Source organism: Pan paniscus, chromosome 1, assembly GCF_029289425.2.
Source record: "Pan paniscus chromosome 1, NHGRI_mPanPan1-v2.0_pri, whole genome shotgun sequence".
NCBI lineage: Eukaryota > Metazoa > Chordata > Mammalia > Primates > Hominidae > Pan > Pan paniscus.
This window is the reverse complement of record NC_073249.2, coordinates 101,778,533-101,801,263: the sequence shown is the minus strand read 5'-3', so window position 1 is coordinate 101,801,263 and position 22,731 is coordinate 101,778,533. Positions and strand designations below refer to the sequence as shown.

The following is a 22,731-nucleotide window of genomic DNA, read 5'->3' as shown; positions in this document are numbered from 1 at the left end:
TCCTTAACAGCACAGTAGGCCTGTTTCAACATCATGGGGTTGGAAAGATTGTGTCCTAAATTACAGTTTCTCTCCTTCAGTTATCACAAGAAACTGTAACTAGACATTTAAAAAAAAATACAATCTTAGCATGGCGGCTTAGAGTATAGAAAGACATGGGCTTGTTTGGCTTTGGTTTCAAAATTACTAATGAGTGGTCAGGAACGACTTCCTGTGTCATGAACATGTATCATGACACTCTGGTCAAGAATTGTTGGCCTTCCAGTTTATAGATTTGATCTCATACAAAATAAGCAGTTTTGTGTCTCAGAGCAGCTGGTTGGGGATCAATTTACTATCCTTTTTGTTATTTACCATTTATTACAAGTTCTTAATTTTTCTGCTGTTAGCTGTAGCAAGAGGACTGAAGTTCCTTGGTCTCTAGTATTCATATTACAGGAATTTGGGGATTGAGAATTTCAGATTTCACAAGGATTACTATTAGAACCATGCACTGCTGTCTATGGAGCTCCCACTCTGTGAAGGGCTTTGTTCTGTGTTGTGATGGTTCACAAAAGATGAGGCCAAAATGGTTCCTGCCCTCCAAAACCTTTTGATACTAAAGGGGGGGAAACAAGATTGGTTAACATACAGGACTGAGAGCATGTGCTCATCACACACATTCATGTGGGTATGTGAGTGAAATACACTGTCAAAAATGAACTGATATATCAATGAGGGTAAGTATTAGCAAGATAGTTAAGATTAAGTAAGATATTAGTAAGATAGTAAGATATTAGCCAAATCTTATAGAAGTACAGTTATTCAAATTGCTGTTTTAACATAAATTTTAGAATGAACTATTTGATAAGAAATGAACTTTTTCCTGGCTCTGCCACCAGTGAGCTTTATGCTTGGGCTGCTTACCTGATTGTGATGTTTCCCACCTATTTTCCAAAAGGCAATGGGAATGGCTACCACTCTTACCAGGGCAAGTACTAGACTTAACTATAGTCTGAAGAGTTAAAAATAGATACATGTGGCTGGGATTGAGTTGCTGGTTCTGATTCCGAGCTGCTGGTTCCTTCCCCCTCTCCATTACCCATTTCTACAAGGAACTCTTCCCAATGCCAGACCCATGACTGGGGATGCCACAGCTGCTGTCACTTTTTCAGGAGAAGAGAAGCTGCTGCAGGATGCCCTGCGTGATTGGGAGCTTATGAGGCCTCAAGAGGAGGAGCACTCTCTGCTCTCCCACAAGAAGCGAACAGCTATTGTGCCTGCCCTGACAGCACAGGCTGGACATTGCAGATGCCTGCAATTAGTATCCTGCCACCAGGTTCTGTCTGGCCAGACTCCAAATCACAGGTTGGAAATAGGCTTTTGTGTTTAACAAATATCACTGTGATTAAAAAACAATAGGCATATCCCTTAAGCCCCATAGGTTCCTAGGCCTATAGCATGGGGCATGGCTAGAGGAAGCCCAGAGCAAGATCCTCTAACATGGGCTCTTGCCCTGGTCTGAGGGCAGTGATGAGTAAACTTTACAACTCTAGAGATGTTCAAGCTGCAGGAACAACTGTTCTCCATTGAGGTGGAAGTTTTGCTCATCATTCTTTATAGGTTACAGGTTTGCACTGGATGAATGACCCAGTTGCAGGCAGCCCCTTGTCAGCTCAATGCCATTTCCATTAGCCATTGCTGTGCTACAGGCATTATATACTATCATGTTTAACGATATTTTTTCTATAGACCAAATTTTTGACTCTATTAAAACAGCCATATGTTACAGACCCTGAAACATTTTCATTCCGTAGGACACTAAAAGTGTCCTAGAAGACCTTCCTCATCCTGTGACATGATTCCTTCCCAAAGCATTCTCTCTGTTCTTTGGATTTAAAAGAGTAATAATAAAAATATACGGCCCTCAATGTGTAAAGCTATTAATAAGGGTTTCCAGATTTCAACCTAGAGAAGAGGAAACATAAATTAAGAGCACAGAAGTCAAAGAATTGTGTAGCTTTGATTGCAGGCAGTTTATCTCAATTGTGTAGTGGGAAGAACCCAGCCTTTGTGATCAAGCAAACAGAACTGCTGCTATTTAGCTGTCTAATCTTGGACAATATATTTAGCCTCTATGAGCCTCAGATTTCTTTTTTCTTTTTTTTTCTTTTTTTTCTTTTTCCTTTGAGACAGGGTCTTTCTCTGTTGCCCAGGATGGAGTATAGTGGCACATATCAGGGTTCACTGCAACCTCGACCTCCCAGGCTCAAGCAATCCTCCTGGCTCAGCCTCCCAAGTAGCTGGGAACACAGGCATGCACCACCAAGCCCAGCTAGTTTTTAAAGTTTTTTGTAGAGATGGGGTCTCACTGTGTTGCCCAGGCTAGTCTCTATCTCCTGGGCTCAAGTGATTCTCTTGCCCTGGCCTCCCAAAGTTCTAGGATTACAGGCATGAGCCACTGTGCCTGGCCTTCAGTTTTCTTATTTGTTGGAATCAACTTAATTAACAAATACTTATCAAGTTCTCACTGTGTGCTGGGCTGTATGTCAGGCATTGAGTATATAGCTGTAAATAAGACAGGCATGGCTCCTACCGTCATGGAAATTACAGTCTAGCAGGATCAAGTTAAATGAAATAATATAATGTCAAAGTTCTTTCACAAAGCTGGTATTCAATAAATGCTAATCCCCTTCCACTTCCCTTCAAATATATGATCATTATATATTCTGACACTCAAACATAAGATGGCCACAGACAATTTCATACATACAAGAATTGTGTTGGGAGCCCAGACACCCATAGTATAAGGGAACTCTTCAGCATTATGTCTCACGAAACTTAGATCAGTGTGTGGTCTTGATTTAAATCCATGTAACCAAGGGTTTCCATTTATGGTCAACAATGAATCCTTATTTTTGGTGGACTTTAAGGAATTATACAAATATTGCCTCATTGATGCTTTCAGACCATTTGTGAAGTGAATGAAAATAGGTATTATTATTATTAAACCCATTTTACAGATGAGGAAGCGGATGGAAGCACATTCTTTGGGGCCTTCTTTGTTCTCTAGTCCTAGTCTGCACAAAGGAAGCACTGGATAGACGCTGTGTGCACATTGACCGTTCTGGCAACTTGGAAAGGAGAGGTACCCCGCGTTAGCAAAAACAGATATTAACTCAGGGTTGCATTGCGGCCGCTCAGCTCTTGCCTTCTCCCTCATTTCTTCAGGTGGGTGAGAAATGGGCGACTGGAGTTTCCTGGGGAACATCTTGGAGGAGGTGAATGAGCACTCCACCGTCATCGGCAGAGTCTGGCTCACCGTGCTTTTCATTTTCCGGATCCTCATCCTTGGCACGGCCGCAGAGTTCGTGTGGGGGGATGAGCAATCCGACTTCGTGTGCAACACCCAGCAGCCTGGCTGCGAGAACGTCTGCTACGACGAGGCCTTTCCCATCTCCCACATTCGCCTCTGGGTGCTGCAGATCATCTTCGTCTCCACCCCGTCCCTGATGTACGTGGGGCACGCGGTGCACTACGTCCGCATGGAGGAGAAGCGCAAAAGCCGCGAGGCGGAGGAGCTGGGCCAGCAGGCGGGGACTAACGGCGGCCCGGACCAGGGCAGCGTCAAGAATAGCAGCGGCAGCAAAGGCACTAAGAAGTTCCGGCTGGAGGGGACCCTGCTGAGGACCTACATCTGCCACATCATCTTCAAGACCCTCTTTGAAGTGGGCTTCATCGTGGGCCACTACTTCCTGTACGGGTTCCGGATCCTGCCTCTGTACCGCTGCAGCCGGTGGCCCTGCCCCAATGTGGTGGACTGCTTCGTGTCCCGGCCCACGGAGAAAACCATCTTCATCCTGTTCATGTTGTCTGTGGCCTCTGTGTCCCTATTCCTCAACGTGATGGAGTTGGGCCACCTGGGCCTGAAGGGGATCCGGTCTGCCTTGAAGAGGCCTGTAGAGCAGCCCCTGGGGGAGATTCCTGAGAAATCCCTCCACTCCATTGCTGTCTCCTCCATCCAGAAAGCCAAGGGCTATCAGCTCCTAGAAGAAGAGAAAATCGTTTCCCACTATTTCCCCTTGACCGAGGTTGGGATGGTGGAGACCAGCCCACTGCCTGCCAAGCCTTTCAATCAGTTCGAGGAGAAGATCAGCACAGGACCCCTGGGGGACTTGTCCCGGGGCTACCAAGAGACACTGCCTTCCTACGCTCAGGTGGGGGCACAAGAAGTGGAGGGCGAGGGGCCGCCTGCAGAGGAGGGAGCCGAACCCGAGGTGGGAGAGAAGAAGGAGGAAGCAGAGAGGCTGACCACGGAGGAGCAGGAGAAGGTGGCCGTGCCAGAGGGGGAGAAAGTAGAGACCCCCAGAGTGGATAAGGAGGGTGAAAAAGAAGAGCTGCAGTCGGAGAAGGTGTCAAAGCAAGGGCTGCCAGCTGAGAAGACACCTTCACTCTGTCCAGAGCTGACAACAGATGATGACAGACCCCTGAGCAGGCTAAGCAAAGCCAGCAGCCGAGCCAGGTCAGACGATCTAACCGTATGAAGTGACGCCAAAGAAAAAAAAAAAAACGCCCAGGCTTACATAGGGCAAGATGAAAGGAAAAGGTGCCAACATGATCTGAATCTTCTGTCTCCTGTCCTCCCACCAGCCTCTGGTTGGAGAGGCACTGCAGCAGGGCAGTGCACTCCAGGCAACTCTAGGAAACAGTCTTTCCCACATCCAGCATAAGGGCTACCAAGAGAAACACATCGACCCACTAAAGTTCCCCAGTCTCATAGGACTACCCCACTCCTCCAACCCCAGCAGCTATGGGTGACTCTTCTTTCATCCCCATTTCTCCATAGAAACCCTTAAATCGGAATTGGGGTTGCCTCATAGCCTTTTACCCATCTTGTCTCAAGCTCACTAAGCCAGAATCTATCATCCCAGCATTTCTGAAGCAGATACCATGTGACCATATTTCAGGGATCCAGACTCAAAAGCCTACAGAATACAGACAGGTGACATAAGTTGCAAGACAGGCCTGTTCTAATGCAAGGGAGAGAATGGGGCTGTGAAAGTTGGAAAGCAGGGGCAGCTGCTGCTCACTTCCAGACAATGAATACCATGAAGTGTTACCTGGTCTTTCTGATTTTTCAAGGGAAGCCAGAAATCCAACCTTTCTTTTAGACAGGCTCTCTCTTGCCCAGGCTGGGGTGCAGTGGCACAATCTCAGCTCACTGCAGCCTCAACCTCCCAGGCTCAAGTGATCCTCTCACCTTAGCCTCCCAAGTAGCTGGGACTATAGGCGCACACCACCACACCCGGCTAATTTTTGTATTTTTTGTAGAGATGGGGTTTCACCATGTTGCCTAGGCTGATCTCAAACTCCTGGGTTCAAGTGATCCACCCACCTCAGCCTCCTATAATGCTGGGATTACAGGTGTATGCCACTGTGCCTGGCCCATGAAATCTAAATTTTAATTGAAATTTTCAAAATTGTTAATGTTGGCAACTAAATTTTAAATACAACATGTGGACCAAATGAAATATGTGCAAGCCACATTTAACCTGTGAGGCACCAATTTGCAATATCAGCTTATGCTAATTAGCCCAGCTTTCCTATGGAATTGGTCTTATTATTTATGGTCTCAACTTGTTTCTGTGGCTCCTAAACCTTATTTCACTACTTTGGAGTGTTTTGTTTAAATCATCAGTCCAGGAGATATCTAAAGTTCTCACTGACCATTCTTTTGGCTCATTGTAGCCCCTGGGTTCTGAAGCAATGATATGCTTTGTATTGGTGGGAATTCTGCCCTGGGTACCATCAGAGAAAGAGAGCAAGTTGCCAAAACTCTCTCTGTGAAATCAAAAGGCTTTGAGGCCTGGTTGTAGTTTGTTTTTCCTGAAGCAAAGAAGATCCTTTCTTTATTCCCCTCTCGCAGCATCAGTGCTCAGCCTAAAATCTATACCTTTTTTCACTAGTGACTAGAAGCAAGCCCAGTTTCGAGCTGGAGGACATCTGCTCACAGGCATGTCCTGGGAAGAGGCAGCTCTCAGACATGATCAAAGGGCCATCAGGGTGGCACCAGAGGGAGCCTCTCACAAAGTGGGTGCTCACACAGCCAGGATCCCAAAGTGGAGTCTCAGGCCAAGCTTCATCCCTGGAAAGGACACAGAGGCTAAAGGGAACAAGAAGAATCTTGAAGGGCTCCTGTCCTCATATTCCCACAACTCACCCTCCTCAAACACAGAGTCTATTCAGGGGAAATCCTCATGTACACGTACATATTTCATACCAGGAGCAATTTTACCCTCAGCCAATTGATTTCCAGAGCAAGGAGAGAAAACTAAGATGGTTCACCTAAAGCAATACTATGCTTCATGGACTGCAGTGCCAAAGATAGGGTAGGAGGTATAGAAACCAAGTTGACATAGCAGGGACCTGGACAGGAGACCAGCAAGGGGCCCAAAAGGGATACTTAGAAAAACTGCGTTTGTTGTATCTTCCCAACCCCGATCAGCATCATCTCAAAGTATATCAATCCCCTTTGCTGCCCTCTGGTTACCACCTTCCTTTTAAGATATTCATTCAAGATATACCTTTCCAAAGCAGGCCTTTTCCAAAACTATTCCTCCCCCTTGACAAAATTTCCATTCCTTGGTGACCCATTCTAAAGCAAAGTAGTCTAAAAATTAAATTCACTCTAAGGTTTGATTGTTCGGTAACTAATCCTGGGGAAAAAACTGCATTTAAAAGAGAAAGACTAAAATATATTTTTACCTAGGTAACCCAAAGTGACAAACCTTCAGTGGAGGGATGTTGAATAGAAGAGGTATGTTTATCTTGGAGGCACGTGATTTTCTGGCTACCGCTTAATCTTACCCCTAGCAAGCAACGTTATTCTACACAGACTTTCTCCTATATGGTGAGAGAATTAACACAATCCGAGGCCTGAGAACCAGAGAGTGCATCCTTGACCCTAATGGCTGCACTATTGCTCCCATAGTTTTGTTCCTGAAGATGCATTTTAGGAAGAGCCTTATGAATAGCTTGATCATTACCAGAATAAAGTGTCTATCTCAACTAGAGCCTAATACAAAAAAGAAAAAGAAAAACGATATCCTGTTCTAAATAAAACTGCTGTTTGGTACCAGTTGTAGAAATGAGGGCTACTGGTCTCCTTATCTCAGGTGGGACATAGGTGTGTGATAGAGCGTCTTTCCTCAGATGAGGCAGTATCCTGCTTCAATGAACGTACCCACACTGTCCCCACATTTTCCCTCTTAGTCTTCCCAATAAAAGGAGAAGCCTATTTAGGAAGAAACAGACACAGGCATCAAGGGGCTGCATTTTTTTTCTATTTCTGCCATTTAGTAGCTGTATCATTATTGTGCCTTGAGCTCTCTTTACTTCAGTTTTCTGTCTACAAACTAAAGCTGGCATTTGCCACCTACCTACATCCAGGGGTGTCCTAAAGATTGAGTTGGCTGCCAAGCATGAGGCCTGCTGAGTGGTACCATTCCCTGAGAGATTCCTCCAACAGCAGTAAGACTGGGAAGAAGGGCAGGTGGATGGTTTCCATCTGTCCCTCCAACCTGCCTCGTAGTTACCTGGTGAGTTTTTCAACGTGAAATAGACACTCCAGAGATCACTTTTCTCAGAAGAGATTCAAAACAGAATCTTAACCCCATATGTTTAGTAGGAACCTGAGGCTCATTGACCTTAATAAATGACTGGAGACAGATTGCCAATTACTTTCATCCTCTGAGAAAGAGGTCCCATCTTAAGCGGCCACACAAACACAGCCAGTTTCCATTTAGAAGCAGCTGCATGTCTGTGGTGGTCTTTACTCTAGGCAGCTACACCACTCAGCATCCGTTTTGAGGCAAATAATTATGACTGAGTCAGGATTATAATCCCCATGGGCTTCATTATGTCCAGATTTCATTTCTACTCCTAGTCGGTCCCTTGTTAGATAAAAACCCTAGGGCACATGGACCTACCAATAAAAAGATGCATTAGACAGCGGGACATCAGTAGTACAGCTCCCTCCAGAGGAAAAGGGCTAATCACTTGATAGCAGTTCTAACACCACCATCAGGGGATATCTGTGACCAAGGATAGATGTACTCAAAGTTCAGTGAGAAAGTTTTGAGCCTGGCTGTGTAAACCCTGGCCTAGTGTTTTGGGCATTATTTAAAAAAAAAAAAGAAAGAAAGAAAGAAAAGAAAGAAAAAAGCCTGTCTGCTTTTTACCATGTCTTTGTCCCCTGCCATACAGGGAAGCATCCAGTACAGCACTGGACAGATATTCCTGAAGGTCTGTGTGACCTGGGGACCCACAAAGAACACTGACATTCAAGTCAGGGGTGTTGATTGCCCCTCCTGACTCTAGGTATTCCAAGATGCCACTTACCTGCTCTATGAGACAATTTTCTCTATGTTAGTTGAGGATGATAAATTCTGCCCCTCCTTCACAAGATGTTATAGGTCTTTTTTAAAGCTCACTAATTTGGAAATAAATGGAAAAGAAAGAAGCCATCATCAAATTTTGTAAGACCATATTATAAAATGTATACTGAAGCAGTGACAGTCATCACTTTCAAATACTGCATAGATTGTTAACTAAGATACTGATAAAAAGTGAGCCAATAACTAAAGTAAGGGAAATAAATTTGGAGGGGCAGCAGGTAGTCTTGAATTCCTAAGAATTATGGTACAAAAAAAAGAATGTCTTTAATCACGCAAGAATTGGTTGCCGAAAGAGGTGCTAAAGGTACTCGGCTTAGGAGAGCTCACATATGGAGAAGCGTCAACCCCTGAGATAATCTCTGATTCATGGCAGAAGGGGCTCCATGGATACGGAAAGAGCTGCATGCAGGAACTCTTCAGTCCAGGCCATGTGGAAGGCCTAGGACAAGATTGGTACAAACCACTGCTCCTCTCCAGTTCCCGAGAAGGGTCATTAGGCATGCTCTAAGTAAGAATGAGAACACCACCCCAACTGCATGTCCCATTCCATTCCCCCAGCCTCCTCTTCTCTCCTTTCCCTGACCATGATTTACCCTCTATGCATACTGTGTGCAAATGATTGCCCAACCCAGCTTAGCAAAGTTTAGATGAGAAAGGTTTGCCTGGTTGGAAGAAAAACTCTTCTGAGTGTAAATACAATCTGTAAAACTAGTAAGTGTGTACCTAGAAGTGATAGCGAAATAGGCAAGGAGACTTTCCCCTTTTGCAATTATTGTATTATAACTAAATATGTACTTGGGGAAGGGAAGAGAAAAAGGAAAAAAAATTCTCGGTTCAGCAGTTGGGTAAGAGGAAAGAAAAACTTTTATGAAAGACAGTTCACTCTCCACTGCCCTAGACATTGCAGCTCCCAGAGCCAGGAAAAAGTGGTATTCAGCTCTGGGAACCGAATACCACATAAAAAAGTAGCCACCAAGTTGCAGTGGGACATCCCATAGTCTCCAACGCCACTGCTTTCTGGAAGTTCTACAGAGCAGACAAAGAAGATTCTAAAAGAATTCATAAGGTTGTCTGAAAGGAAAAGTAGATGACCCCATGGCCTTTTTCTGCAATTTTTTCATCTATAAAACAAAGTGGTAAAGACTCAGTTTGTTATGAAGCACATTCATAACAAACTTCCTGGGGAAATCTCTGGCAAAAGAGAGACACGTTATTGGGATGGTGGTCCTGTATTCTCCAACCTTCCACATCCTTGTGCCAGAGCTAATAGTCGTGTGTTAGACTGTTACAAAGCAAATAAAATTAACTTGACTTTTCACCATCTTTGTTTTTTCTTTTTACGTGTCAGCTGAACTAGACTGTGAAGAGACTGCCTCAGTTTCTAGTTATTTTTCCTTTGGAGTTGAGGGCCTAGAAAACAAGGCGAGTGGGGTAAAGGTGGTGAGGTTGGTATGTTAGTAAATGTTCAACCACCAGCTCTCTCCAGGGTAAAGAAGGCAGACTTTGTAGTGTTTGCCAATTTCCTTGGTTTAAATTATCCCACTGCCACCAATTTCAAGCTACCAACCTAATGTCACTGAATGCAGAGTTGGGAAGATGTGCAGTAGCATAACATGATAAGGGTTTCCACCATACGATGGATGTGTACCATTGAGTAGGTATAAATAACCTCAAGAACATAGACGATAGTAAAATAATTAGGAAGTGATCAGCTTTGAATATTTATTACCTTTGCGTTTCATATCTTTTTTTGTTTAAATGTATATAACTTAATTGTTAATAATGACTGTTCTTAACAAATGACTCACAGAATTCCTGAAAATTTAGCAAATGACTCTTGTCAGCCAGTACAAACCAGCTCCAACACACCACCGGGTGGGATGGAAGAGAATCTGATTCAGAAAGAGCATGAAACTTTCTTGATCAATTGAGATTTGGTCCAATTTTTTTCCCTCTCTTTCACTACACAAATCTCAGGAAAAAATAAACGGTATATTTGTTTGGACTATGGAAAGGTGCGATAGAATGATATTTGTTCTCTTCCATGTCAATGAGAACTACAGAAAGAGTTAACTTTGTTCATTACAGGTAAAAATAAACTGATAACAAAATAAAATTAGCCAAAAGCTTCTGTCTGGGATTTATCATGTCACTTCTCTGCTCATATTCCTTCAACAGCTCTTCATTGCCTACCCAATAAATTCTAGATTTTTTTAACATGACTTTTGAAGCCCTTTATTACTGACTCCAACTCACCTAGAGACTACGTCTGTTTTTACCTGACCAGAATCTATTCTTCCTTCTTTTATAATCTCCATTTCACCTATGGGAAACATCCTTCCTCAATTAGATGTAGTCTTAGTGAACCCTTAGTCATGTTAACCCAGCATCCCCTGGTCAAGGGTCAGGTTTTTGGACCCAAATGGGCCAGTCACTCTCTCCCTGGAATGTGAATCTTGAATAAGAGTAACAAAGAAACTGAAAATTGGTTGGAATTCATTTATCTTGGCAGAAGCTCCAGAAGAAAAATTCACAATTAGTTTCTGCTTACCTAGATTTCCAGGAGATGTTTGGCTCCACATTTTTCAGATCATGGTTCTTCAGCCTTCCTTCAATTTGCTAAGCTACCTAAGCTACCTCTGAGTTCCTTTTTATTTTTTTAATTTAACATAGCCAAAATCATCTCCATTGCTTGCCAGCACAGCCCGCCTAGTACACCACATTTCTAGCCTCACCTCCCACATTTGTCTACACATAACTGTGCCCCAGCCTTACAGAACCATTGGCCAGTCCCCAGTATGGACAGTCCTGGCAGATCACGATGAAAGTCATGTTGTTTCAGGACTCTGTGCTCTGTCCTGCCTTTTTCCTACTGTCAGCTTCTTCTCATCCTATGAGAGTCAGCTCAGTTGTCTTTCTCTTTATGAAATTTTACAAACTTCCCAAGAAAAGTCAGTTGCCCCCCCCCTTTGTGGTCCCTCAGTACTTTTGTGCCCTTCTATCACAGCACTTACCAAATTGTTGTATTTACTTGCTTTTCTCCCATCTGACTGCAAGCAACTTTAGGACAGAGATTTTATCCTATATCACTGAATATTCAGTAGTTAGCACAGTGCCTGGAACGTTGTAATGTTTGCTGAATGAATGAATGATTAGTGAGACATCTCCCAGGGCAGGAAGAAGATAATCAGCCAAGCACTTCCCAGCAATAGAGCAGGTTGACACTACGCAGGCATGTATCTGAGGAAGAGGTTCCCTGAAGGTCCCAGGCGTTCCAGGCTTGAAAGCAAGCAAACTTTCTTTGTCATAAATAAAAATAAAGGAAGAAAAAGATATTTTCATATGAATTACTGGATGTTGTCATCTAGAGCAACCCCAGAAGCCACATATTAAAGATAGCATCCTTATGTTAAAGATGCTGTCACCCAGAGCAACCTTGGAAGCCATGTTATGAAGATGTCAGTTTTTGAACAGTTGTTGATCAGAGGGCTTCCCACCCTGCAAATTCCCATTAATTGGACTTTTAGACCTTACATGAGATGAAAAATAAACTTTTATTGTATTAATCCACTCAGATGTCAAGATTTATCTGTTATGGTACCTAGCATTATCTATTTACAGAAATTGGTACATTGAGGTTAGGTGTGATTGTAACAAAAACCTAAAATATGTGGCTTAACAGTCAGTGATTGGTAAAAAACAAAAATCAAAGCCTACAAAGATGGAGACCCAGGTTTGTACTATGCAAATATTTAATAAAAATATTACCTGTGATGACTTGTGTATTTGTTGTATATTGCTGTGTAACAAATCACTCTAAAACTTAGTGGGTTAAAACAACAAGCATATCTTATCCCTCACAGTTTCTGTAGGTCAGGAATCCTAGAGCAGCTTGGGTGGGGTCTGTTGGAAGACTGCAGTCAAATATAGGTGGGACCTTCAGTTATCAGAGGTTTGACTAGGATGGTAGGATCCACTCATTCACACGGCTGCACAACTACCAAGTTAATGCTGGCAAGTTGGTTTCTCTCCACTTGGGCCCCTCCATGGTGCTGCTTGAGTGTCCTTATGACCCAGTAGCTGGTTTCCCCCAGAGAAAGTGATTCAAGAGACAAAGCAGAAACTTCAATGTCTTTTATGACCTAACCTTGGAAGTCGCATACCATCGATTCCACCGTATTCTGTTGGTCATTTTCTCTCAGACTGCCCCGACCACTGTGGAGAGAATAAACTAGAAAGAAGCAAGATTTAAGGCAAAGACATCAATTTTGGCTCTTTTTTCTGTTTCAATGATTTCATTGTACGTATAATATGCATTGTAATCTGCTCTAAATGCTTCTGTTCAATTGTCACCATAAAGGAAGCCCTCATCCGAGGATAATGTGTGGTCATGACCCCTTTGGCCAGGACAGTTTTTGTGTCCTCTTTTTTTCTTTTCCTCCAGCATCTGTTTTTCTCTGATACTCAGCTTTCCTGAAAACTGTTTAGTGTTTCTAATTCATCCAAGTTTTCCAGTTGTATTTTTCTTTCTCATCTGCTGCAGTTTTCATCTTTAAACTAGCTAGATCTGTAGATGGAAGAAAAAATGAGGTACCTCTAAAATTGAGTTAGATCAATGTAACCAACAGAAAATGATGAGATTAGATAAACGCAAGAGACCTGAGCCAATGGAATATAACTTAACAATTAAAAAAACTCAGTAATATCTATAGGGCAGATATTATGACGGGGATGATATTACAACAATTGTTCATCTCTCTAAGATCTCTCAGATCAGAAGGTCAACTTTCTTCAGTTTTTTTTCATAATTGTATCAGCCTATGGCACTAAATTCTAGGACAACTCTATATTTTTCTTGAATTATAGTTTACTTGTCTTCCTTTAAATTTTTTTTTTTTTTTTTGAGACGGAGTCTCGCTCTGTCACCCAGGCTGGAGTGCAGCGGCTCAATCTCGGCTCACTCACTGCAAGCTCTGCCTCCCGGGTTCACGCCATTCTCCTGCCTCAGCCTCCCGAGTAGCTGGGACTACAGGCACCCGCCACCATGCCCGGCTAATTTTTTGTATTTTTTAGTAGAGACGGGGTTTCCCGTGTTAGCCAGGATGGTCTTGATTTCCTGACCTCGTGAACCGCCCGCCTTGGCCTCCCAAAGTGCTGGGATTACAGGCGTGAGCCACCGTGCCTGGCCAAATATTTTTTAGAAATTTACTTATCCAATAGTCAAACAGGATTCTTCTTTACATTTTTATTAATTCTGCTGACCTAATTTTACTGTGTCTAGTCAGGTCCTATATCTATTCTGGGATGGATGAGATTCTCAGTTTTATAGATAAGTAATAGACAGGGAAAATAACAACAACTAGACAGAGAATAACCTGGAGTCTCTGGAAGGTTTCAGAGACATGAGAAGAAAACAATAAACACCAAAAGTAAAAGAATGGCATAATTTCAAAAAATCTTTACTTAAAAAAGTAAAAATTTACTTAAAATCTGTACTCTCAAAAAAAAAGGGTTAAAGAAAACATGGACTCTATAAAACAATACATGAAACAAGATAATAAGGTACTAGATTGAATTGTAAAAGGAGCTGGCAGAGTTAGCAAACAATGCCACAGCAGAATTTAAGAATAAAGAGCAGAATTAGCAATACATAAAACCAAATCAATTTTGTAAAGAATCAATATCAGAAATTCTCCCAAATGCCAAAAGAAAGGACAAAGAGATGAAAATTATCAAAGAAGAAATAATAGATATGGAGGAAAGACAATAAAAATCCAACACATGGATATCGATGCTCCTGAAGAAAAGTCAGGACAAGTGAACCGTAAGCTCTAAAGATACAATAGAAGGAAATTTTCTTGAGCCGATAAAAGACCTAAAATTGCAAATTGGAAGGGATTCATCATGCACCAGGGAAAAAATCTAGATAAATTTTGATTTGCAAGTATAAAGACATAATTCTATAATTTAGAAATGTAATGGAACAACCCCTGCGATGGTTTTTGTACCACTGTTTAACAACTATGTTTTCACATTCTTGTCTGCTTGTGAACAGAGAGTAGGGTCATACCTCTCTCAATAGGAGGTGAGGCTTCCTTGAAGATAATAGATATTTCAAATGTCAACTGCTGAAAAGAGAAAGATTCTAAGATGAGAAAAGAGAATTTGGAAGGTGGGCCTTAAACAGGAACAAAAGGGAATTCCTTTCTCTGAGCCTCATTCTCTTGAGCCTACAATCCAAAGAGTCATAATATGCTCGCTATTGCTTCCAAAAAAAGAAGGGAAAATGGCATCTGCCAGATGGAGGCAAGCTAGGAACTAAGTTGGAGAGTTAATGAGTTAATACAAGTCAAGATCTTAAAACAGTACCTGGCACATGGTAAGCATTTCACAAATGTTAGCTATCATCACCTTCATAATTATCATTCTATGTGATATGATCACTGTAATTTAGCATAGCCTTATTATTATTATTGAGACAGTCTCGCTCTGTCACCCATGCTGGAGTCCAGTGGCACAATCTCAGCTCACTGCAACCTCCACCTCCCGAGTTCAAGCAATTCTCCTGCCTCAGCCTCCAGAGTAGCTGAGACTGCAGCTGCATGCCACCATGCCTGGCTAATTTTTGTATTTTTAGTACAGACTTGGTTGCACCCTGTTGGCCAGGCTGGTCTCGAACTCCTGACCTCGTGATCTACCCACCTCAGCCTCCCAAAGTGCTGGGGTTACAGGATGAGCCATCGCGCCCGGCCTAGTCTTATTATTAAATGATGTACCTTAGACTCAGCTTTGATAGCGATTTAAGAAAAGGGTTTATGTGGTCTGGAGGGTAAAGGAGAGAGATTCCTCCTCTCCCTCAGAGGCCACTGTTGCTCATAGGGATGAGTAATAGCTCAAAAGGAAAAGGGAAGCTGGAGTGAGCATAAGGAACCAAAAACTCATGGCTCTCAGTTTCAGCCAACCCTCTCAACGTCGCGCTAGTCCTTCCAGTGCCAACTGTGGATGAACAGAGCATATATCAAGTTACTCACAAAGGAAAAAAAACATCAGGCTGGCATCATGCTTCTCCATAACACATTAAATTTCAGAAAAGAGAACATTATCCACAGAATATTGCGGATGAAAAACTTAAGCTGAAAACTCCACAACAAGCCAAATTTCATTCATGTGTGAAGCCAATTGAAAGGCACTCTCAATCATGCAAAAGCTCAAAATACCTGCAAACCCTTCTTTAAAGAAAAAATGTATTTCATAAGCCTAGATATATATATATGTAGATATATATATGTAGATATATATGTAGATATATATATGTAGATAGATAGATATATATATATATATTTTTTTTTTTTTTTTGAGACGGAGTTTTACTCTTGTCGCCCAGGCTGGAGTGCAATGGCATGATCTCGGCTCATTCAACCTCCACCTCCCGGGTTCAAGAGATTCTCGTGCCTCAGCCTCATGAGTAGCTGGGATTAGAGGCGTGTGCCACCACACCTGGCTAATTTTTGGATTATTAGTAGAGACAGGGTTTCACCATGTTGGCCAGGCTGGTCTCGAACTCCTGACCTCAGGTGATCCACCCGTTTCAGCCTCCCAAAGTGCTGGGATTATAGGCATTACCCACCACGCCCACCCAAGAGAAATATTTTTTAAAAGAATTCAAGGCTCAAGAATAGTGGCTCATACCTGTAATTCCAACATTTTGAGAGGCAGAGGTGGGAAGACTGCTTGAGCCCAGGAGTTTGAGACTAGCCTGGGCACATTGTAAGACCCTGTCTCTACAAAAATTTAAAAATTAGCCAGGCATGGTGGCACATGCCTATAGTCCCAGCTACTTGAGAAGCTGAGGTGGGAGGATCACTTGAGCCCAGGAACTACAGTGAGCTGTGATCATGCCACTGCACTCCAGCCTGAACAACAAAGTGAGAGTCTGTCTCAGAAAAAAAAAAAAAAAGAAAGAAATCAAGAAGGCAAAGTATGAAAGAGGCTGATGATGAATACTGAAGACATTTAAGCATAAAATGAATTAAATGTAACTATTTTACGTATAATTACAAAACAGAAGACAAATATCATAAATATTCCCTAACAAAAAAATATTTTTAAAGTAAGGTTTAAAATCCCAGATTACACCAACATAAACTTGGGTATTGTGTGGGGTGAAGGGAGTAACAAGGAGAAACGTGAGAAAGTAGAAGTGTCCTGGTATTCTCAACGTACAAAGATACTATTTTATTCTGTATGTTAGTAATAAGAAAAATATAAAGTTGTGTGTGTTATTTTAAAACAAAATGCATGCCTTCCAGATTACTAGGAAACAAAACAAGAAACAAGGACTACACAGTCCATACAGCAAAAAGAAGAAAAAACAGAAAAAAGGCAAAAATAAAGACCAAACACACAAAATACGAGAGCAGAATAATTAAATCAAACCAAAATATTGATCTTTATTAATATAAAATATAATATGCAACAAAGACATACTATGAATCATTTTGCACTGAAAAATAAGGCATTGGACTGTATGAAGCTCTCAGAAATACATGGAGATATGGACAGAAAAATAATAGCGATAAAAGACTTCAGTCCTTGACGAATTGATAGAAGACAAAAATAGAGAGGACCTAAATGTAATTTACAAGTCTGATTTAATGGATATGTAATGAAATGTTAAACAAAATACTTCCTATGTCTTGGAGTTTCAGTAAGGCTACATAACCAAGGACAATAAATGCTCAATGTCTATACTCTCTAAAAAGTGGTACAAAGCACAATCTAGAATTGCTTTAAAAAAAAAAAAAGTAGCCCCCAAACAGTCTTGCAACTCCTAGCTCACAATCCACCTCTGGGTTATTTAAGAGAACGATAAGGGTTAACTGATAGGAGCAGTCTTTGAAGAGAGTTGTCAGACTAGAAGAAAGAGCTGTGGTGTTTCTCACCCCCTTCCCTCACTCCCCTCCAAGTGAGGGGCTCAAGGAAAACCCCTGAGACTTTTTGGGAAGCACTTGCTGGGAGGGAGGCCTGACCTCTTTCTCACTAGTCATTAGCGGCCTATTGGTCTGCAGAAGTTCACAGGCTCACCTCCGGCTACCACAGTAGCCAAGCTTGCAGGACCTTGATGTGTGTCCTCAGAATTTGCTGGAACATAGACACAGTGACCTTCCCTTGCCCAGGGAAAATTGGAGGCTTGAATAAGTGTTTCCTGTGGGCCAAATTCTTCACCATCATATTATTTTATTATAGTAAACACCACCAAAAAAAAAATCCAAAAGGTAGATTGGTTAAGTTACTCATGAGATAACCATATGATGGAATGTTACTGAGTCAATAAAAATGCTATAAAGTCTTTGGCAAAAGAAAATATTCATAATATACATTTTTTTTTTGAGACAGGGTCTCACTCTGTCACCCAGGCTGGAATGCAGTGGTGCAATCACAGATTATTACAGCCTCAACCTCATAGGCTCAAGCAATCCCCACACTTCAGCCTCCAGAGTATCTGGGATTACAGGTGTGCACCACCATGCCTGGCTAATTTTTTTTTTTTTTAATAGAGACAGGGTCTCCCAATGTTATCCAGGTTGGTCTCAAACTCCTGGACTCAAGTAATCCTCTCACTTCGGCCTCCCAAAGTGCTGGGATTACAAGTTTTAGCCACCATGCCTGGCCTATAATATATTTCTTTTTGTTGTTGTTTTTTGTTTGTTTGTTTGTTTGTTTGTTTTTTAGACAAAGTCTTGCTCTGTCACCCAGCCTGGAGTGCAGTGGCACAATCTCGGCTCACTGCAACCTCCGCCTCCCAAGTTCAAGCAATTCTTCTGCCTCAGCCTCCCAAGTAGGTGGGATTACAGGCATGTGCCACCATGCCCAGCTAATTTTTGTATTTTTAGTAGAGATGGGGTTTCACCATGTTGGCCAGGCTGGTCTCAAACTCCTGACCTGAAGTGATCCACCCACCTCGGCCTCCCAAAGTGCTGGGACTACGGGCGTGAGCCACCATGCCCAGCCCCATAATATATTTCTAAAATGAAATATAATGAAAACTATGTAACAACATAGTATGCTCATTGTCTTAGTTCAAGCTACTATAACAAGATACCATACATTGGGTGGCTTCAACAACAAACTTTAAAAAATTTTTTATTCTTAAGTTTTGTGGGTGCATAGTAGGTGTATATATTTAACAAACATTTATTTCTTACAGTTCCAGATGCCAGAAGTCCAAGATCAGGGTGCCAGCATGGTCACTTCTTGGTGAGGGCCCTCCTTCTGGTTCACAGACAGCTGCCTTCTCACCATATACTCACCTATCAGAAAGAGAGTGTGCTGGTCCTTCATCTCCTTGGAAGGGCACAAATCCCATCATGGGGCTTCACTCTCATTACCTCATCTAAACCTAATCAGCTCCCAAAGGCCCCTCCTCCAAATACTATCACATCGGAAACCAGGGCTTCAACATATGCATTTTGGGGGTACACAAACAGGATCCATTTTTTCAATATTGGATCACAAGGAGTCCATAGCACTCCTTGTGATCCAGTTTTGGGAAAATCAAAAGGTATATGTGCATTGGTGTGGGTATGCATCACGTTAACCAAGAATAAGAATGAATATCCCAGACTTTGGAAATATGCCAGTGTTGTACTCCTTTGCAACTGTCTTAATGTCATGGTGGCAAATCTCAATCCAGTGGTAAAGGTGGGCACTTCTTTAAAATAAGCAAATGTCCCTGCTGGTAGTTATCCCAAGAAGAAGTTAGTCCTCGAGCAAGAAGTGGTGGGGCAGTAGGGAGAGCTTTCTGCTCTGCCTGAGCACAGACAGCAGGGGACCAGAAGTTTGGAACAGTTCATACATTAAGAATATGAACATCCTTTACTTTGAACTTCAACTAATATATTCCATTTAAAATTTAATCTCTACACATTCTTCCCGTTTGTTCACAAAATATATGGATCAAATTCATTCTGCATGATAATTATATTAACAGAGAATCCCAAAATTAGTTTTAATAAATGGAAAAAGTTGGTGTTATATATTTCAAATAATGCCGCTGAATCTTTCCAAATTTGGGAGCTCTACAATCATCAATCTTTTCAGTATAATTTGAATAACTGACAACCAAAACTTTTAAATATACATTTATAAATATTAATAAATAAATATACATTGAAACTAATTAACAATGAAGGAAAACTGAATGTAAACTCATAATAATGGGTAAAAATTATTGCATACTTACTATAAAGTGCTTATTTTCCTGAGGGCTTTATGTATATTAATCTTCATAATAGCCTTATGAGATAAGGTACTATTACTATCTCTATTTTTTAGATGAGGAAACTGAAGTACAGAGAGTTTAGTAACTTGCATAAAACCACACAACTATTTAATCTTCTTTATTCCTCAGGAACACGGCCTCAAGAACAACCAAGCACTTGATACAGAGTTAACTCTAACTCATATGAACCAATCAGTGCACACCAGGTCAGCACCAAGGTCAATATATCCAAAATGAGATTGTATAAGAGGAAAGGACCGGAATGCACCTCCAAGAAGGTCTGGCAAAGTGAGCATCAACTAGGGAAGAGGTTCAAAGTAGACTCAAGGAAGATGAAGGGGAATTCTTGAGCCAAAGCACAAGTGGTTGGAAAAGATTTTTAGGCTTCCTGAGGCTGTGGAGTGAGCATATCTAGAGAAAGGGGGGTGGGAGTGGAAAAAAGGAAAGAGCAAAGCTAGCACCACTCTGGCCCTTAGTCCTCTTTCTCTAGGCAAATCAGAACTGGCATTTTCCTAGTGTGAAGGCGCTGACTCACTCTAGGAAAGTTTTGAGGTGGGGAGCAGAGTCTCACAACCAGTCCCCAGTCAGTGTGCATAAGAATCTCCTGGGAAGCTGTTAAAAATGCAGATTCCTTCTAAAAAAAAAATTGAATGCACAAAAGCAGAGAGTAGAGTGGAGATTACCAGGGGCTGGCGGGGGATAGTCGGGTTGGGTAGGGGAGATGTTGGTCAAAGGAAATTTCAGTTAGATAAGAGGAGTAAGTTCAAGAGATCTATTGTACAATATGGTGACTATAGTTAATAACAATGTATCCATTTTTGAAAATCTCTAAGAGAGTAGATTTTAAGTATTCTCACCACAAAAAATAAGTATCTGAAGTAATACATATGCTAATTACCTTGATTTAGCCATTCCACAATGTATACATATTTCAAGACATCATTTTGTGCATGATAAATGTATATAATTTTTATATATTATGACTCCCAGATTCCTCCTCAGAGACACTTTCAGAAATCCCAAGTCCACTGGTCTACATTAGGGCTTATGAATCTACATTTTAAATAAGCCCCCCAAGTCGTTAGAGAACCACACTTTGAGAAAACTGCACCTATACATTTTCTAGGTATCAAGTATAGATACTGTCCATGGGACCATTGGGAAATAAACACTTTTCCTCCGAATACTTGGGGTTTCCTGTCCAGCTTACACTGGTGACTTAGTGGGGCAAACAGGGGAGTTCAGAGACTCAGTGAACCTGGCACAGTTGGCAAAACTACAAGATAGGATGTCTATCCATGAAGGGAGACAGCTGGAGTAGGATGCCACAGAATTGGTGATATCATATGTCACAAAAGATCCCAGACTTACAACTGCATGTGAATCTACAACTATGTCAAAGTAAGTAAAAAGTTTCAAAAGAAAATCCCTAACAGAGATCATCCAGCCACTGGCATGAGCAGGTGCTATGTATGTGCATGGAGAAGAGGTACTAGGGTGTCTCCCAGGGATCTAGTGTTAGTGTCAACTCCTGGGCCCAGTCCTTTGCATTAATTTGGAGGAAGGGGGTGAAGTAGTTAGCTGTCAGTATGTGGATGGTGCTGGGAAGTGTGAGAGTACCGTAGGTATGAACACTGCAGTTGCTATGAAAAAGGACAGTAAAGTGGTGTGAGCAAACACTCATCCAAAGGACACAGACTGATCATCTTGTCAATCCACTCTTCATAGCACATCTATGGGACTGGCTGTCAATCTCTGGATGAGTGGCAAACCATGGCTACTAGTTATGAACATGACATATTTTGAAAACCTCCCTTGGAAAAATAGCACAAACTGGGGACTCAGAGCCCAGATGGTGTGACTGTCCATGGAGGCAGAACCAAAAGATCCCACTATTCTAAGAGGATGGCAGCAGCTAGAGTGGATCGGGAGAATATTACCAGCAGTAGAGATGGGAGGACAAGCCATTTTAGTGTCAGAGTCCACCACCAGCAGTAGAGACTTGCTTTGAAAGGAGAGTCAATTGGATACTAAATGCAGTGCGAAGGTTTCTAAAGACATTCCTCAATCAAAATCAGGGGATAAAGCAGTCGCTTGAATCACCTAGGCCTGTCCTTTACCTGGACACAAGTGGTACAGTAGGGAGAATTCTGAATAGTGTCACCCAAAGCTTTGCATAGGCCTTAGGCCAGCAGGTATTGCACACCTTTCTCTGCTATTCCTCATTACTGATATTCTGATCCCCACTGTGCACCCCAGTAAGCCACCAAGGTAAACTGCTTGCCTTGATAGTCTCTTTCAGCACTCTGCACTCTACACACTTTTGAATGTCAGTTAGGTGCTGTTATGTGGGAATCTACCTGCTTACCCAATAGATATAGCCAGGACACACAGTTCTCTGGTTTATGACACTCCCGTAGTAGAGCTGCCTCTACAGCTCCTTGAAATTCTGGATCAGGGATTGGACATCTGACAGGTAGTTTTGACTGCTTAGTATGACGGAGTTCAATCCAACAAAAGGAAGACATGTTCCCTTGTGTGTAATGAATCTGCAGGTCACTTATTCAAACTGTAGTAGTCTGAACTCAGATGCTGGATGTCAGGTCCCCTCAGGATTGTCTTCCTGGCTTGACTGCAGCCACTCCTACACAGGGTGATTTCCTGGGCTGGAACCAGTTTGCAGGACTATGAGACTATATGAACTACAAAGCCTAGTTAGGCCCCAGGTCGGTGGCAGAGTAAGCCCCACAGCAATGCATTAAGCCTTCATGAAATGAGTGTTGAATGAATGAGGTAGTGATTCAGTGTATATTTGATCCACTGCAACATGTGGGAAGGGGGCAGAGGCAGCTACTTCCTAAAATAACCCTTCTTCAGACTCTTAAAGAACTGATCCTTGTTTGAATTAAAATCTATCTTCATTTAACTTCCAATCCTTTTCCCTACAGATAACTCGTAGCGCCACATCGGTTCTACCCATTCTTTCACAAGAAGACAGATGTCATGTTCTAAGTC

The 22,731-nt window shown here is 42.0% G+C and overlaps 1 protein-coding gene across 1 annotated transcript; it reads left to right on the top strand.

The window, feature by feature from the left end:
* Positions 1-1,557: 1,557 nt before the first annotated feature.
* GJA8 (gap junction protein alpha 8) lies at positions 1,558-10,657 on the top strand. The gene has a single exon (XM_034964591.3). It carries the CDS (start codon positions 3,222-3,224, stop codon positions 4,521-4,523), a length of 1,302 nt encoding a protein of 433 aa, XP_034820482.1. The 5' UTR covers positions 1,558-3,221; the 3' UTR covers positions 4,524-10,657.
* Positions 10,658-22,731: the final 12,074 nt, after the last annotated feature.